General features: G+C 37.5%; 1 protein-coding gene across 2 annotated transcripts in view; it reads right to left on the bottom strand.

Annotated features, from left to right (window-relative positions):
* Nucleotides 1-17,658, bottom strand: part of LOC138310941 (titin-like) — a 255,773-nt gene extending 238,115 nt beyond the window's left edge. For both annotated transcript variants that reach the window (XM_069252300.1, XM_069252301.1), the window contains exons 1-7: nucleotides 17,469-17,658; nucleotides 17,073-17,187; nucleotides 16,312-16,553; nucleotides 15,645-15,767; nucleotides 15,209-15,400; nucleotides 14,633-14,820; nucleotides 13,737-14,247 (exon numbers count right to left, since the gene is read on the bottom strand). In XM_069252300.1, coding sequence (XP_069108401.1) covers nucleotides 13,737-14,247; nucleotides 14,633-14,820; nucleotides 15,209-15,400; nucleotides 15,645-15,767; nucleotides 16,312-16,553; nucleotides 17,073-17,187; nucleotides 17,469-17,612 — 1,515 coding nt within the window. In that variant the 5' untranslated portion in view covers nucleotides 17,613-17,658. The remainder of the gene's footprint in view (nucleotides 1-13,736; nucleotides 14,248-14,632; nucleotides 14,821-15,208; nucleotides 15,401-15,644; nucleotides 15,768-16,311; nucleotides 16,554-17,072; nucleotides 17,188-17,468) is intronic.
* Between the last annotated feature and the right edge of the window lie 592 nt (nucleotides 17,659-18,250).

Raw genomic sequence — 18,250 nt, 5'->3', positions numbered from 1 at the left:
ACATCTCAACACCAGAGTGATACACAGAAAGTGATACACAGGGTTTATATGTCTAAAAGCTTACCATAATAAAACTGTTACTGTTATGATATAAGGCACCCCTCCCCTGGAGATAAGACATGCACCACAAAGCCCCTGTGTACACCCTGACTATCATCCTCAGGATCAGACCTATATATATACAGCTGTCAATACTCTGTATAGTGTTTCTCACTCCACTCATCAGTACCAATGCCTTCATCCACCCTTCCCCTGAGTGACAGGAAACAGCCAAGAAACAGTCATAAACACCATAAACCAATAATTAACTAGCTTAATCATTGTCTATAAAGGCTATCAATTGTCCTAAATGGCTACCACACATTTATTTATCTCAAAAGTCTGAAACTGTAGACTTTATCTTAATATTGGAAGATAGTGATAAATACAGGATATATATAGAAAAAAAAATCATTTACATTACAATTTTGTAAAATATAAAAGAGAAATGGACCAGTCTGTGCTTTAAGCACATTAATTATATAATTATAAGAAGGAAGACATGATAGTTCAGTAACCCTAACACTAAGTAATGAATACTAATATCCTCTCCCTGATGATGGTATGTATGAGCCTGTATTCCCCAGTCCCCCCTCCCCAGGGGTAATAGAGATAATTGGTATATATTAATACAGCACGCCCCCTCCCCAGGGGGCTTGTGGCCCCCTCCCCAGGGGGCTTGTGTGATGGTCTAGGAGTTGGCCTGAGGTCTTCAGCAGCCAGAGATTACAGCTGATAATATAGAACATTTATTGCTTCTTAAATTTCAGTTCAGACCATTCCTCACCTCATCACTCTAAAGTCTATAAAGAATTTATAGATTCATGAAACAGATTCTGGTTCCAGTAATGAGTTAAATACACTAGGAAAGCTATGATTTAAGATATAATTAAATGAACATTTAAGCTTATAATTATAATAATTATCCCAAATATCAAAATGTCACAATGACATTTCACTTGCCAAAACTTTCTATTAGTTAGCCACTTTAACCATACATAGCTGCTCTTACCCCTACCCCACCCAGCAATTCTATCTCTCAGTCCCTTCTAATAAAATCAACACCTTCTATTGTCATGGCACACAACTAGTAATCCCCATGATCAGACCTACCCTGAAGACTAAGTTTGTTAGTATCTCATCATTAGTCCCATAACCATCAATCCCTACCCCTATATACAGGCACCTATACCCCCTCTTATAATCAGCCCTGCCCTGGACAGGTACCAAGTCGCCTGTACCTCCATCAACCCCCACCCTAACCCCTCTATACTGTCCCTTACTCTACACATGGGCCACCCCTCCCCCACATAACCAACCCTGGACAGGTGTCAAGTCACCAGTACCTCCATCAACCCCCACCCTAACCCCTATATACTGCCCCTTACACATGGCCACCCCTCCCCACAACCACCTGGTACCAGTCACCAGTCCCAACCCCCCCTAACCCTATACGTCCACTACATGGGCCACCCCTCCCCCACATAACCAACCTGGACAGGTCCAAGTCACCAGTACCTCCATCAACCCCCACCCTAACCCCTCTATACTGTCCCTTACTCTACACATGGGCCACCCCTCCCCCACATAACCAACCCTGGACAGGTGTCAAGTCACCAGTACCTCCATCAACCCCCACCCTAACCCCTATATACTGTCCCTTAATTACCTACACATGGGCCACCCCTCCCCCCACATAACCAACCCTGGACAGGTACCAAGTCACCAGTACCTCCATCAACCCCCACCCTAACCCCTCTATACTGTCCCTTACTCTACACATGGGCCACCCCTCCCCCACATAACCAACCCTGGACAGGTACCAAGTCACCAGTACCTCCATCAACCCCCACCCTAACCCCTCTATATCATCATTACTGCCCCTTATCCTACACATGGGCCACCCCTCCCCCTACATAACCAACCCTGGACAGGTACCAAGTCACCAGTACCTCCATCAACCCCCACCCTAACCCCTCTCTAATACTGCACTCTACCCTACACATTGGCCACCCCTCCCCCCACATAACCAACCCTGGACAGGTACCAAGTCTGCCAGTACCTGACTTTATAGATATACCCACATCTCTGGCCACAGACACCAATAAATACTAAACCTACACCAGGTATTATATAAACATGTTCCTAATACTTGGCTGTACCAGTCATATAGGTAGAGATAGGATTCTAGTCCTGATCAAGACTCTGTGAGGCTCCTAAGGGGGGGGGGGAACCCTCTCCTAACATACCAGGTACCTGCAGGTTATCACCCAGCTAAGCTCACCCAACGAGGCTACTGATGGGGGAGATCCCATAGTGGTATATCATATCTAAGGCTCTTGGTGCTACAGGCAGAGGGCTGTATTTTTTACCAGTTGCTATCTTTGAGATTGGAATTCTGCCAGTAACTGTCTGCATTCCTGATATGTTTCTCATGTGTTAGAGGGATGGTACAGATTTATACATCTCTGTATCCACCATCAACACTAAAACAAGAATCCTGATAAACATCACACAAGTTTTTTCTGTTTCTGTCTGTCATCGCTTCCATCTTTACTTTTTGGCATTTGCTCATCTTTTAGAAACTGCGTCTTTAACTTTAGCCTGGGCCAGAATCTTTCTGATATTCACATTGGTATCTCTGCCGTTTTTCATTATGTAACATAGGACTATTCACCAATCAATTAATGCTCATTTTTATGTAATGAGTAACACGTATGCATCTGTTCATTTCTGGATAACCAGTACCAGAATTTGGTTCATGACTACATGTACCCTATATCATCTAGTTACATAATAAAATTATACAAAAGTATGTATTAGTTCTAGAACGATCTAGTTAAGACAAAATGGTTTTAAAACAAGTTATACATTCTAAAGACATATTTCTTAGAACAAGATTTCCATGGACTTTTATATAACGTATGAATGAGCTTATTATACTTGTTTTACAGGAAATCTTATATACCATGGTCTTATACAAGTTTTACTGGGAATCTTAATTATATAACGTGGTCTTATATAAGTTTTACTGGGAATCTTATATAACGTGGTCTTATATAAGTTTTACTGGGAATCTTATATATACCATGGTCTTATACAAGTTTTACTGGGAATCTTAATTATATAACGTGGTCTTATATAAGTTTTACTGGGAATCTTATATAACATGGCCTTATATAAGTTTTACTGGGAATCTTATATAACATGGTCTTATACAAGTTTTACTGGGAATCTTATTTATATAACATGGTCTTATACAAGTTTTACTGGGAATCTTATATAACATGGTCTTATACAAGTTTTACTGGGAATCTTATTTATATAACATGGTCTATACAATTTTTCCTGGAAATCTTATATAACATGGTCTTATACAGGTTTTACTGGGAATCTTATTTATATAACATGGTATATACAAGTTTTACTGGAAATCTTATATAACATTGTGTTATACAAGTTTTACTGGGAATCTTATATAACATTGTCTTATACAAGTTTTACTGGGAATCTTACTTATATAACATGGTCTTATACAAGTTTTACTGGGAATCTTATATAACATGGTCTTATACAAGTTTTACTGGGAATCTTATATAACATGGTCTTATACAAGTTTTACTGGGAATCTTATATAACATGGTCTTATACAAGTTTTACTGGGAAATCTTATATAACATGGTCTTATAAAGGTTTACTGGGAATCTTATATAACATGGTCTTATACAGTTTCACAGGAAATCTTATATAACATGGTCTTATACAAGTTTTACTGGGAATCTTATATAACATGGTCTTATATACAAGTTTTACAGGAAATCTTATATGACATGGTGTCTTTAGAAAGGTTGCATTGATAATCTTATATAACATAGTGTCTTTAGAAAGGTTTATGGGATATCTTATTACAGATTGTCTCATTAGACAGGTTTTCTGGACGTTTTATTAAGAAAGGTTTTAGAAAGCATGTACCTTTTGGTATCTTAGAAAATGCTGATTTTACTTCATACCTTTTTTCACAAGAAACAAATTTTACCTCAAATTCATAAGTGAACTCTAACACTGTAAGGCATAGATAATGAATGAAAACACAAATAAGCGTATATAGATAAACCTAATGTTATCAATGCAGCAGAGAAAATGTGTAATTGGCAAAAATGGTTTGGATTATTCTGGGTTTTTGGATTTTTTTTTTAGGATTTATACATGTGTACAAAAGACATGTTTGGGATCAACAGGGCAGGAAGAGGAAGCAGTTCAAAAATGATCTCCATGAGAACCACAAAATTTCTACCTCCACCAAAATCGTACTTGTACAATATAAATGCCTGTACAGGTAACCAGATATGAGGAGGGCTAGAGTGTTCTATCTCCTCCTCATTATACCTCTATATATAGCACCAGGCTGTACCACATGTGTAACATTTCAGACCAATTTGAAACAGGAAATTGATGTTTACCTCAATACAGGACTATAGGCAGGCAATTTAACAGAGAAACAATTAATTAAGAGAGGTACAAAAACACAGCATAGCTAGGCAAAGTTAAGGTGACCTTGAACTTCACTGTTGTGACATTTCATTCACATCTTCTTTATAAATAGGATTATACATTGATCCTAGTATGAATTTTTGTTATAACATACATGGGATAAACACAACTTAAAATTTTTCATCTACAATTATTGACCTCTAAAGAGCAACTCTATTGGGAGGGTTAATAGCACACTATATGAACCTAAAACGATCCATGCACGACTAAAGCTTGTTTTTTTGTTACTTACTCGTAGTATTGCGAGTACGACTTTAGAGCGGCCAGATTGAACGGCCACTGTACTAATTGTCGTTGTGGAGGGCGAGAGCTCCGAAAGGTCCGTTATATCCGATAAACTGTCCGACATTTTGCTGGATGTCAAGACAGGGAAGCTAAAGTTATTATCACACTTCGAAACATAAGTTCTTTAAAGTTCCAAAGTTCACTGGTAATAATATTTTTTTTCCAATTTCACAATTTTCCTCAATTTCTCTGATGAATATGCATGCGATTTACACACACTTCTCCTTGGCTCCTAACAAATCCTACTGTTAGTTCTTCTCAACAGATCTCAGCTCCTACACTATACTATATACACTTCTCCGAGGACTAGTCCATCCTGCCTGGATACAGGGGGGAGACAGGGTGGCCCAGATTCAGTAGCTGTAGCCACAAAAATGCCTGTCGGATTACCCTGCTATCATGTAACAGGACTAACTTCCTGTGTGGAGAGGAGAGAATTACACAGATGGTTTAACAGATCAGACACCAATTTCAACCATTGTTTAAAGTCAAATTTCACACCAATTTCACCCTCGGTCAACCCTGCCTCCCCTTCTAAAGCTGAGTGACCTCAACCAGTCCCCCTTATTTGGAGACTACATTGCCAGACTATAGGCCTAGTGCTACTGATGGTCCAGCTCAGTAGGGGGTCTGTAGAGTAGATGTACAGAAGTCACTTAGAGGGGGAGGATGGCTCCCTAGGGATCCGTGTACTGTACTGGCTAGTAGGGAGGGAAGGGGATCTCAGAGAAGAAAGATAAGTTTGGCTACCTGGGGTTTGTACTGTACTGAATGTCTGATAGGGTCAAAACATGAAGGGGTGGGGGGAGTGGGGAGAGGTGGACTCCCTGGGGTATACTGTACTGTCAGGTCCTGGGGAAGAAGTCCTGGCACCCCAGGATGGGGGAGGGGGGGTATACTAATAACTGGCAGCCTCTCTATGATCTTTGTTTACAGATATAATTATATACATGTGATGGCGGCTGTCACTGACTACCTGCTAATGGAAAGCATGTCACTGGGCTGTTTAGGAAGGGATCCAAATAAATAGAGATCCAATTATCTCTGGAATATCTTATAAATACAGGATATATTAGATATATAAAAATAAACATTTTCATCCTTGTAATTCTATCTATAATTAGATGTTTTCTATTGTTAATTCTATATCATGTGGCAGTGTTTGTTTTTTGTTTTTTGTTAGTATATATAATTAAGGAGCAGACTGCCTTCACAATTTAACAATCTATTTTAATAATAGGATTGCTTCTTTGCCTCATAAACAAATTGACATTGATGTTTCCAGAAAAATACCCAGATGTGAATACGCAGACTAAGATAATAATAATACTTTACTTACTAAGGGTGACATCTAATCTTCCATATGGCCCTCATTATATAAACAAAAACTCTTCCTTAAAACGAGTCTATTACATAATTAAAATTAATTATTCAATATTTCCTACCCCAAATGATCCACTTTGGTGCCGGGAGATCCCCTAGCCACGCCCTAACACTAACAGGTATACATGACCATTGGTATAAATGTTTGGTATTTGACACGTAGACAAGTAGGTAATTGAGAATGCCATACTTCAGGATATGAAGCAGGTTTGAAGTGGACATGTAGATGAAGGCCACAGCTATTATAATATTACAGTAAAAAATAAAAGAAATAAAAAAAATTCTTTATTATTATAAGCAGTAGCTGTGTTGAAAAGCTCCAATAGCAAAACTGTCAAAATGGATATAAGTTTAATAAATGCTTGTAAAACAAAATCATGCCTAACCCAGTAGAAAATATCAAAACATTGCATGGTTTGAATGATTATCGTCCTATTAATAAGTAGGGTCATTTGAAGAAGTGTCATGTTTATCGGTGGAGGAAAGCCGTAGTACCCGGAGTAAAACTACCGACCAGTGGTCAGTACCTGGCGACTGCCCCACATGGGATTCAAACTCATGACTTAGAAGTGAACAGCTTGTGGTATAATTTGGGGATACCATATATCACTTAGTCACTGAGACCTAGAGGTGGAGGGCTTGTGGTAATTAATATGTCTGGACATCTCTGGACATCGTAACCACTCAGCCACCGAGACCCAGAAGTGGAGGACTTGTGGTAATATGTTGGGTCACCTTCACCACTCGCCCACCGCTGGCTCATTGATGGGACATTACATAATAAGACCCAATACAGCAGTGAGATAAAATATAAAAAAACAAAACTCAACAACAACATAGCTACCACCACTTCACCTGTCGACTTCAGTCCTATATATAGATGTCAGATCCAAACCTTAATGCATTTAAATGATATAATTGGCCCAGAGCCATCACTCAGATATGTCTGTATATCTGTTCAACAAACGGTCTTTTCATTAGACCAAAAGGTCTGTATTGTAGAGATTCTGATTCAAACTCAGGTGTATAGGAAACAGGGTTGTAAATCTTTTAATATAAAAAATAATTTTAATGCTCAGTTATCTGACCATAGTAAGAAACTTGAAATGTGACATATCATAGTGGTCAAAACACAAAAACTCATGGGTACAGTTATAATAGGGTAAAATTTATCTAAAGTACTTCTCAAAAACTGTTTTTACATAAGCTATGGTAGCTGGCTGTAGACCCTCCCTGTATATATACCTATCTATATGTACTATGTATGATTTTTACACTAACTACGGTAGCTGGCTGTAGACCATCCCTGTATATATACCTATCTATATGTACTATGTATGATTTTTACACTAACTACGGTAGCTGGCTGTAGACCCTCCCTGTATATATACCATATCTATATGTACTATGTATGATTTTTACACTAACTACTACGGTAGCTGGCTGTAGACCCTCCCTGTATATAACCTATCTATATGTACTATGTATGATTTTTACACTAACTACGGTAGCTGGCTGTAGACCCCCCTGTATATATACCTATCTATATGTACTATGTATGATTTTTACACTAACTACGGTAGCTGGCTGTAGACCTGTCCCTTATGTATATGTAGATTTTTACACTAACTACAGACCATGTATATACCTATCTATATGTATATGTATTTTTACACTAACTACGGTAGCTGGCTGTAGACCATCCCTGTATATATACCTATCTATATGTACTATGTATGATTTTTACACTAACTACGGTAGCTGGCTGTAGACCATCCCTGTATATATACCTTATATGTACTATGTATGATTTTTACACTAACTACGGTAGCTGGCTGTAGACCATCCCTGTATATATACCTATCTATATGTACTATGTATGATTTTTACATTAACTACGGTAGCTGGCTGTAGACCATCCCTGTATATATACCTATCTATATGTACTATGTATGATTTTAACATTAACTACGGTAGCTGGCTGTAGACCATCCCTGTATATATACCTATCTATATGTACTATGTATGATTTTTACACTAACTACGGTAGCTGGCTGTAGACCATCCCTGTATATATACCTATCTATATGTATTGTATATGATTTTTACACTAACTACGGTAGCTGGCTGTAGACCATCCCTGTATATATACCTATCTATATGTACTATGTATGATTTTTACACTAACTACGGTAGCTGGCTGTAGACCCTCCCTGTATATATACCTATCTATATGTACTATGTAAGATTTTTACACTAACTACGGTAGCTGGCTGTAGACCATCCCTGTATATATACCTATCTATATGTACTATGTATGATTTTTACACTAACTACGGTAGCTGGCTGTAGACCCTCCCTGTATATATACCTATCTATATGTACTATGTAATGATTTTTACACTAACTACGGTAGCTGGCTGTAGACCCTCCCTGTATATATACCTATCTATATGTACTATGTAAGATTTTTACACTAACTACGGTAGCTGGCTGTAGACCATCCCTGTATATACCTATCTATATGTACTATGTATGATTTTTACACTAACTACGGTAGCTGGCTGTAGACCATCCCTGTATATATACCTATCTATATGTACTATGTATGATTTTTACACTAACTACGGTAGCTGGCTGTAGACCATCCCTGTATATACCTACCTATATGTATACCTTATATGTACTATGTATGATTTTAACATTAACTACAGTAGCTGGCTGTAGACCATCCCTGTATATATACCTTATATGTACTATGTATGATTTTAACATTAACTACAGTAGCTGGCTGTAGACCATCCCTGTATATATACCTATCTATATGTACTATGTATGATTTTTAACATTAACTATCGGTAGCTGGCTGTAGACCATCCCTGTATATATACCTATCTATATGTACTATGTATGATTTTTACACTAACTACAGGTAGCTGGCTGTAGACCATCCCTGTATATATACCTATCTATATGTACTATGTATGATTTTTACATTAACTACAGTAGCTGGCTGTAGACCATCCCTGTATATATACCTATCTATATGTACTATGTATGATTTTAACACTAACTACGGTAGTAGCTGGCTGTAGACCATCCCTGTATATATACCTATCTATATGTACTATGTATGATTTTTACACTAACTACGGTAGCTGGCTGTAGACCATCCCTGTATATACCTATCTATATGTACTATGTATGATTTTTACACTAACTACGGTAGCTGGCTGTAGACCATCCCTGTATATATACCTATCTATATGTACTATGTATATGATTTTTTACACTAACTACGGTAGCTGGCTGTAGACCATCCCTGTATATATACCTATCTATATGTACTATGTATGATTTTTACATTAACTACAGTAGCTGGCTGTAGACCATCCCTGTATATATACCTTATATGTACTATGTATGATTTTAACATTAACTACGGTAGCTGGCTGTAGACCATCCCTGTATATATACCTATCTATATGTACTATGTAATTTTTACAAACAGTACTGCTGTAGACTCCGATTTTTACACTAACTACGGTAGCTGGCTGTAGACCATCCCTGTATATATACCTATATATGTACTATGTATGATTTTAACATTAACTACGGTAGCTGGCTGTAGACCATCCCTGTATATATACCTATCTATATGTACTATGTATGATTTTTACACTAACTACGGTAGCTGGCTGTAGACCATCCCTGTATATATACCTATCTATATGTACTATGTATGATTTTTACATTAACTACGGTAGCTGGCTGTAGACCATCCCTGTATATATACTATCTATATGTACTATGTATGATTTTTACATTAACTACGGTAGCTGGCTGTAGACCATCCCTGTATATATACCTCTATATGTACTATGTATGATTTTTACATTAACTACGGTAGCTGGCTGTAGACCATCCCTGTATATATACCTATCTATATGTACTATGTATGATTTTTACACTAACTACGGTAGCTGGCTGTAGACCCTCCCTGTATATATACCTATCTATATGTACTATGTATGATTTTTACACTAACTACGGTAGCTGGCTGTAGACCATCCCTGTATATATACCTATCTATATGTACTATGTATGATTTTTACACTAACTACGGTAGCTGGCTGTAGACCATCCCTGTATATACCTATAGTACTATGTGATTTTTACACTAACTACGGTAGTGGCTGTAGACATCCCTGTATATACTATCTATGTACTATGTATGATTTTTACACTAACTACGGTAGCTGGCTGTAGACCATCCCTGTATATATACCTATCTATATGTACTATGTATGATTTTTACACTAACTACGGTAGCTGGCTGTAGACCATCCCTGTATATACCTATCTATATGTACTATGTATGATTTTTACATTAACTATGGTAGCTGGCTGTAGACCATCCATGTATATACCTATCTATATGTACTATGTATGATTTTTACAATAACTACGGTAGGTGGCTGTAGACCATCCCTGTATATACCTATCAATATGTACTATGTATGATTTTTACATTAACTACGGTAGCTGGCTGTAGACCATCCCTGTATATACCTATCTATATGTACTATGTATGATTTTTACACTAACTACGGTAGCTGGCTGTAGACCATCCCTGTATATAATACTATCTATATGTACTATGTATGATTTTTACACTAACTACGGTAGCTGGCTGTAGACCATCCCTGTATATATACCTATCTATATGTACTATGTATGATTTTTACATTAACTATGGTAGCTGGCTGTAGACCATCCATGTATATACCTATCTATATGTACTATGTATGATTTTTACACTAACTACGGTAGCTGGCTGTAGACCATCCCTGTATATATACCTATCTATATGTACTATGTATGATTTTTACACTAACTACGGTAGCTGGTTGTAGACCCTCCCTGTATATATACCTATCTATATGTACTATGTAAGATTTTTACACTAACTACGGTAGCTGACTGTAGACCATCCCTGTATATATACCAAGTTATATGTACTATGTATGATTTTTACACTAACTACGGTAGCTGGTTGTAGACCCTCCCTGTATATATACCTATCTATATGTACGATAAACCTGCCAAATTTATCAGATGTATTCAGCTGACACACCATTCTATTTCTGTACCAGACTGTAAGCTTACGTAACTTCCAAAACTGATTTTTTTCAATGATAATGATTCAAACTTACATCCCTTTCTGTCTTTTTTTGGACAATTCAGACATTCATATGCAATGAATTTATAAATTGACTCTAAATCCCATTTCTGAAGAAACAACGCTACTGTAGTATCAAAGCTTGTAAACATGTTTTTCTTAAAGTTTTCTTTTCTCTCTTGGAATAAAGGTTCTTTATATTCTTGACCATAACTGAAAAGGCCTTTATAAAGTGAAATCTGTCTTAGTGACCACCTCTGTATAAAGACCACCTGCTTATTAAGACCATATAGGATCTTAATGGCCCAAATGGTTATTTTTCATATGATTTGACCAGTACCTAAAGACCACCTAGCTACAGATCATTTCTCCCTTGTCCGTTTGGGTGGTCTGTATAGCCAGGTTTCACTGTATATTGGTATGTAAATCAATAAATAAATTGTTGTTGTACATTTAGAGATTAACGTTACTTCAGGTATGCTATTTACAAAGGGGCACATCAAACACCTGTTATAATCCTTTGTTTCTTGACTCGATCATTTCTGAGCGTTTTGTTAGAAGATTTAATATATTACTGTATCAAAGGTCTAAACATTTGCTAACAGACTTAAGATGTTACAGAATCCATGATAAGAATAATGGCCATTTTTTTCGGTCTGTGGAATTTGCATCAGCGATGATATAGACAGCAAATAATCATCTACGCAGCAGAAATATTCGGTCAATTTTTCTTCTAAGCTTTAGTTGTTGAGAATTCACACAAGTGATTTATATCATCACAAAAGTAAAGCAGGCTTTGGCATCCACCTCTGTATAATGACCACCTGTTACACAAAACCATGCACTTTCTTGGGATCCCCAATTTCATGTAACAGGGTGCAGGATTTACAATAAATTTAATACCTGCCTCTGCCAGGGATCTAACTCGGGACCTCTGGATTACTGGTCTGACACTCAACCGATCAAGCTAAAGAAAAGTTCTTTCCAGCCATGCAATATATTGCAGCTAGTAATGACCAGGGTTACATTCATCACAATTTGACCGTTGTATAACAACTACTTGACTATACGTTTTGGGGTGGTCGTTACTGACAGGTTTTAGTGTAACCAGTAACTCAGGTTGATAATTTACACCCAGTAAGAATTCCTTACAGGTATCGTTAACTCAATGTGTAGATTAGATGGGATTATTTTGTTGTCTACAGATAACACATAACTTGGCAACTTCACACCCAATGAAACACATTCAAAGTCAATTTTTTTTTAATGAGCAGTTTTTCAGGAGGAAAAGTTTTGTCACAAGAATTCTCTTTAGAGCCAAGATTCTTTAGGTACAATCAGATAATATTTTCTGGCCGAGAAATGTGAGCGTTTTGCCAAAATGTGAACATGAGATGTCTGTGTACATGTGGTAACAGTACAACTCTGCCAATTTATACACACACACTGATCTGCTCAATGTGTAACAGATCAGACATTATCTACTGTAACAACTGACCACAGAAATATAGCCAATCACAATGAGGTTTGCAAAACATAACCAATCACAAAGGGTCTAACAAAATATAACCAATCACAAAGGGTCTTACAAAATATTACCAATCTCAAAGGGCCTTATAAAATATAACCAATCAAAATGGATCTTACCAGATGACCTCTCCTAAATGCATGCCTGGGACTATAAAAGAGGCAATGAAAGTAAATATATAGCAGTATTTGAGCACTAGCCAATCAGGATGGGTATTATACAAGTGTAGTTTAGATCTAACCAATCACAGAAATCTTTATCATCTTTTGTAAACTAAACCAATTATAACTGGCCTTTTATGACTCTCAAAATTCAGCCAATCAAAACAGATCTACTGGCATTTGACAGTGTGTAATAACCAATCAAAATGGGTATTATGTAACTTATCAAAGTCACCTTATCAAAATAACTATTTCATAGGATGTCATCAATCATTAATCTGAATCTGAGCTAAAATCCATTATAACCATTATTCCTATTCAAATTCAGAATTCCTCACACAATCACTAACAACCAACCTTCAGGTTATTCAGTTCAATTTCAATACAAAATTTCATACCTGAAATTGTCAGACCTGAAAATGACCTGAAACTGACTTGAGTTTCAGGTGAAAAATTTGATCTTAATTTCACATGAAGATTATTTCATGTGAAATTTACCTCAATTTTAGGCCATTTTCAGGTATATTTCCGATCTATCAATTTTCAGGTCAAATGAACCAGAAGATATTTTGCCAGTGATAAAGCATGATAAAACACGTCAACCCACCTCCTCCAGGTCTCTATACAGACGATCTCCTTGTCTTGTCCTGACTCCTGGGCGGGCCGGCATTGTGGACTTTGACCTCTGATGGACAGGTTGTGACTTCACCGGTGCAGCATACGACCGTGATATTGTACTCTCTTGAGGAGCATTTGAAAGCTTTTGCATTTTCTCCTTCACTTCTTTTCTGCCTTGGTTTTGATCTTGAACTCGCCCTTCTGAAATAGAGGGGCCACTTCGACTGTCCACCTCTGATGTCCATTGTCGGGGCCTGCGCCGCAGACTCTCTGACTTCTTTGGGAGTTTATCGTTTGACCTCATTGACCCGGAGTTTGACCTAGGCAGTGTCTGACTTCTCTGACTGGATGACCTTTGTGGTGGCTGAGGGGGACGACGGACCTGCTGCATCTCCTCCCAACCCTGACTCAGCTCCTGTACCTGACGGTCCAGTTTACGTAATTTACCCACAATGCCTTCACTGGCGCCCTGGTCGTCAATGGAAACCTGCTTATCATCTCTGTAACATGGAAACAACTTTGTACAATACATTCAACTACTATGTTATTGAATGAGCACAATCAGTGTAAATTTTGATTTGATAATTCAGACCCATGGAACGACGGACTTCATCTAAGGTGACCTAAACAAATTGGTCAAGGTGGACATTACTGAACCCAACAAAATTAGCAAAATTCATTGCCTCCTGAAATTAAAATAAGAAAACATGGTTTTACATACCACACTCTGTCATATGAATGACCTTTCAACGGCCTCAAAGGTGATTCGTTAAAACAACTCCCTGTGAATAATTCCCAAACAATAAGTCTCAAAAGTTAACACCCAGGAAAGTTAACACCCAGGAAAGTTAACACCTATACAGTGATGTGACAATGAGGCCGTACCTATCTACAAGGAGGATGGGAAGTGAAAGTCGTTCCAACAGTGCCCGACCCATGTGATTCGCATCGTTGTATTCATTCTCCATCTGCTCCTTACTGGCCGTGTGATGTCGCATCACTTCGTGAGCAGTTATCTCCCCTGCCAGGGCCCGAGACACAGGCACCATTAGGTTCTCCAACTGTTCAAAGATCTGAAAGCAGAAGTACCACCACCATACAGTACAAAGACAATCACTCACTCACAGTACACAACTGTAAATGCGTGCATAAATCTGTGAGAGGTCTTGAACGCTAAATAAAATGTTTCGGTAATTACTATATCAAAGGTATATCTATACGCATGGTTTTCAGTAAGGGCCTCTGGTCCCCAAATTATGTATTCGTTAATATGATGAAAATAAGCTTGGAAATAAAGTTTGACTTCTATGTATTTTGTTTTTGTATGTGAGGGCAGTTGTTGTTTGTTTTTATGCTAGATAAATGAGAAATTGTACACTTTAGTACAGAAATTCATTTTTTTTAGATCTGACAATCAAACCTATATAATCCAATTCACCAGCTACACTATCATCTGTGTACCTTTTCAGCAGATGACAGGAACATGGCTGCCACCGTAAGTCTGTTGGCCCGCTCATTTGTTCCCTCGGAGAATCGTTTCCATGCATCCTCTAGTTGTACAAGACGTGCCTCGTTTGGAGCTAGGTCTATTCTCTGAGACTTCCGTAAGACAAAGGCGGCTTGAATTAGCTGTTTTCCATAGTCATATGTCCCCTGTAGAATAAACAATTTATAAAGTTAATTCTTTACTACTTCTTCATGTCTCACTCTTTGAAATTTTTGCAATTCTTTGCAATTCCAAAATGGACTATTCCAGGCTTTGAACTTGAAGAATCTAAATGCGTTTTCTTGGGTGATTATGTTAATGATGATTTTAAAAGAATTTGATCAAGCTCTTGTCACATTACCCAGTTTGTCATACATTGATCATCTCTGTTACCTATATAAGTTTACAAACCTCAGCTGTGGATTCAAATTTCTTGTGTTCCTCCTGAAGACCCTCAGCTTCCTGTGGTGTGTGTCCCATACTGGTGTGTGTGTATACCATCACCTCACACAACTCACGGATCCATGCGATCGCCTACAAAATAATAATCCCGTAATTTAACAAATATACGTGTCTCAGAAAGACAGAATCCTACCACAATCTATCTTGAGTAACAGTTAAACTGTATGCAAGTATAAATACCAAAGACGTATATACCTTCTACAATCACTGCATTTCTAAAACTAATGCCTTTGTGCTCAGTTTTCATAAAAATAATATCCAACAAAATGTGAAAATGTGAGCAAGGTCAAGCAATGCTCAAAAATCAATGCACGACATGTTATTTTCTCCAACCATTCACTAACTTGTCTTAAATTTTGGCCATGTAAGGTTTTCCTTGTAAACCCCACATTGCACACAAACCTTTCAAACCAGAAAAGGTTAAATATTTATTTGACATCATGAACACATGTGGCATATTTACCGAGGTGTACCATGTAAAACATCAATTTTGATATGCATTCAACAAACCAATGATCATGCATTGGTAATAATGATTCTTTTGAAACTTCTTTTGATTCCATGGTCACACCCTAAAGGCAATAAATATTTCAATCATTCGTAAAAACTAAACTACCTGATCAGCGTCCCGCTCACATGTGCGTAGTTGTAAAAGTTGTTGTAGTTTGAGTTTCCGTACATCTGCGAGATCGTCACATCTCATTTTCCGTTCCTGTAAATCTTCCAGGCATTTGTTGATGTGTTTAATGTGTGTGTCGTAGTCGGGCGAAATATCCTTCCCAGAAGCATTTTTGATTGGCCGAGACATTTCGTCCAATAGGCTCTGTCCATCGGCTAGAGACTGTGTAGCTGCCAAATCTGAAACAAGAAAATATTTGGTTGGTTGATTAAATTTATCAGTCAAGGTCATTCAAGGACGGCCTCCCCTCCTGTGTATATTTCAGGAGGTTACAGTATATTCATTTGGTATCTCCTTGATTTTCACAAAATTAACAAGGAGTATTATTTTAGATGAAGTAAATGACAGCAAATTTAAACATTGCTTCATCAAACTATCTTTTCTACCTTAATAACTTAACTACAGTAAACCATGTTCATAACAAACAAACTTACAACAATTTCAAGGTTATAACATACTACTTATCATTCCCCACCAAGGTTGCTATAAGATTCTGTAGTATGTGTACAACAAACTATGTCTATAACAAAGTGATTCTGTTGGTCCCCAGAGGTTTGTTATATCTTTTACTATGTAACTTTGATTATATAACTTTTATTATATAACTTTTATTATGTTACTTCATTTTCTCTACTTCCTATCAAATATTAAATCTGTAGATATGTTAATGTTGCTTTGAAGGCAGTTGATATCCATACCAATGCTGTCACACTTTTCGTTGAGTTCAGTCAGAGCTTTCTCTGCCGTATCCACATCGACCACGTCCATCTCTGTACACAGGAGTTCCAATAGATTGTCCAACTTCTGTGAAAACTGTCATAATAAAACATACAGGACCATAAATAAGCAAAACTGGTCTTCAATAAGACTATGAACAATGGACAAATTCTTTTTCCTTGATTGTTGAATTTTTTAAATTGTAACAAAGCTAAATGACCTTCAGTGTGTTTTTGCTTCGTTGTCAGCCCAAGGCTATTAAATCTAAATAACCATGTGTGTTGTTCACTCCCAATTAAAGTCTTTAGACAAAAGTATAATTAGAAAGATTTGAATTTCAAATCAAACCTATCTGACCTTGACCTTTGGACACTTACATCTTCAGCCAGTCGGTGGAATCGGACCGAGGTGATGAGGAGCGTCCTGCGTCGTTCCAGGCGGCTGGCAAAGCTTCGACAGACAGTGTCCATATAGTCACGGATACTGTGGATGTCGTCACGTCCCGGGTGGTCTTCCTCCATCAACTCCTCTGCCTTATGTCGCAGCTCCGCATACTGGCCATATGTATCCTTGGTGTGACACGTTATCATTGACCTTATGATGACTAATGCGATGTGTACAATGTCGCCTTCATCAGACAGATCCATAGTAATTATATTATTACACAACAAGTGACACGTTATCATTGACCTTATGATGTCTAATACGATGTGTACAATGTCGCCTTCATCAGACAGATCCATGTAATTATATTATTACACAACAAGTGACACGTTATCATTGACCTTATGATGACTAATACGATGTGTACAATGTCGCCTTCATCAGACAGATCCATGTAATTATATTATTACACAACAAGTGACACGTTATCATTGACCTTATGATGACTAATACGATGTGTACAATGTCGCCTTCATCAGACAGATCCATGTAATTATATTATTACACAACAAGTGACACGTTATCATTGACCTTATGATGACTAATGCGATGTGTACAATGTCGCCTTCATCAGACAGATCCATGTAATTATATTATTACACAACAAGTGACACGTTATCATTGACCTTATGATGACTAATGCGATGTGTACAATGTCGCCTTCATCAGACAGATCCATGTAATTATATTATTACACAACAAGTGACACGTTATC

This window comes from Argopecten irradians, chromosome 16 (genome assembly GCF_041381155.1).
Source record: "Argopecten irradians isolate NY chromosome 16, Ai_NY, whole genome shotgun sequence".
Taxonomy (NCBI): domain Eukaryota; kingdom Metazoa; phylum Mollusca; class Bivalvia; order Pectinida; family Pectinidae; genus Argopecten; species Argopecten irradians.
Note: the sequence above shows the minus strand (reverse complement) of the source record. Positions and strands in the feature narration are given on the sequence as shown.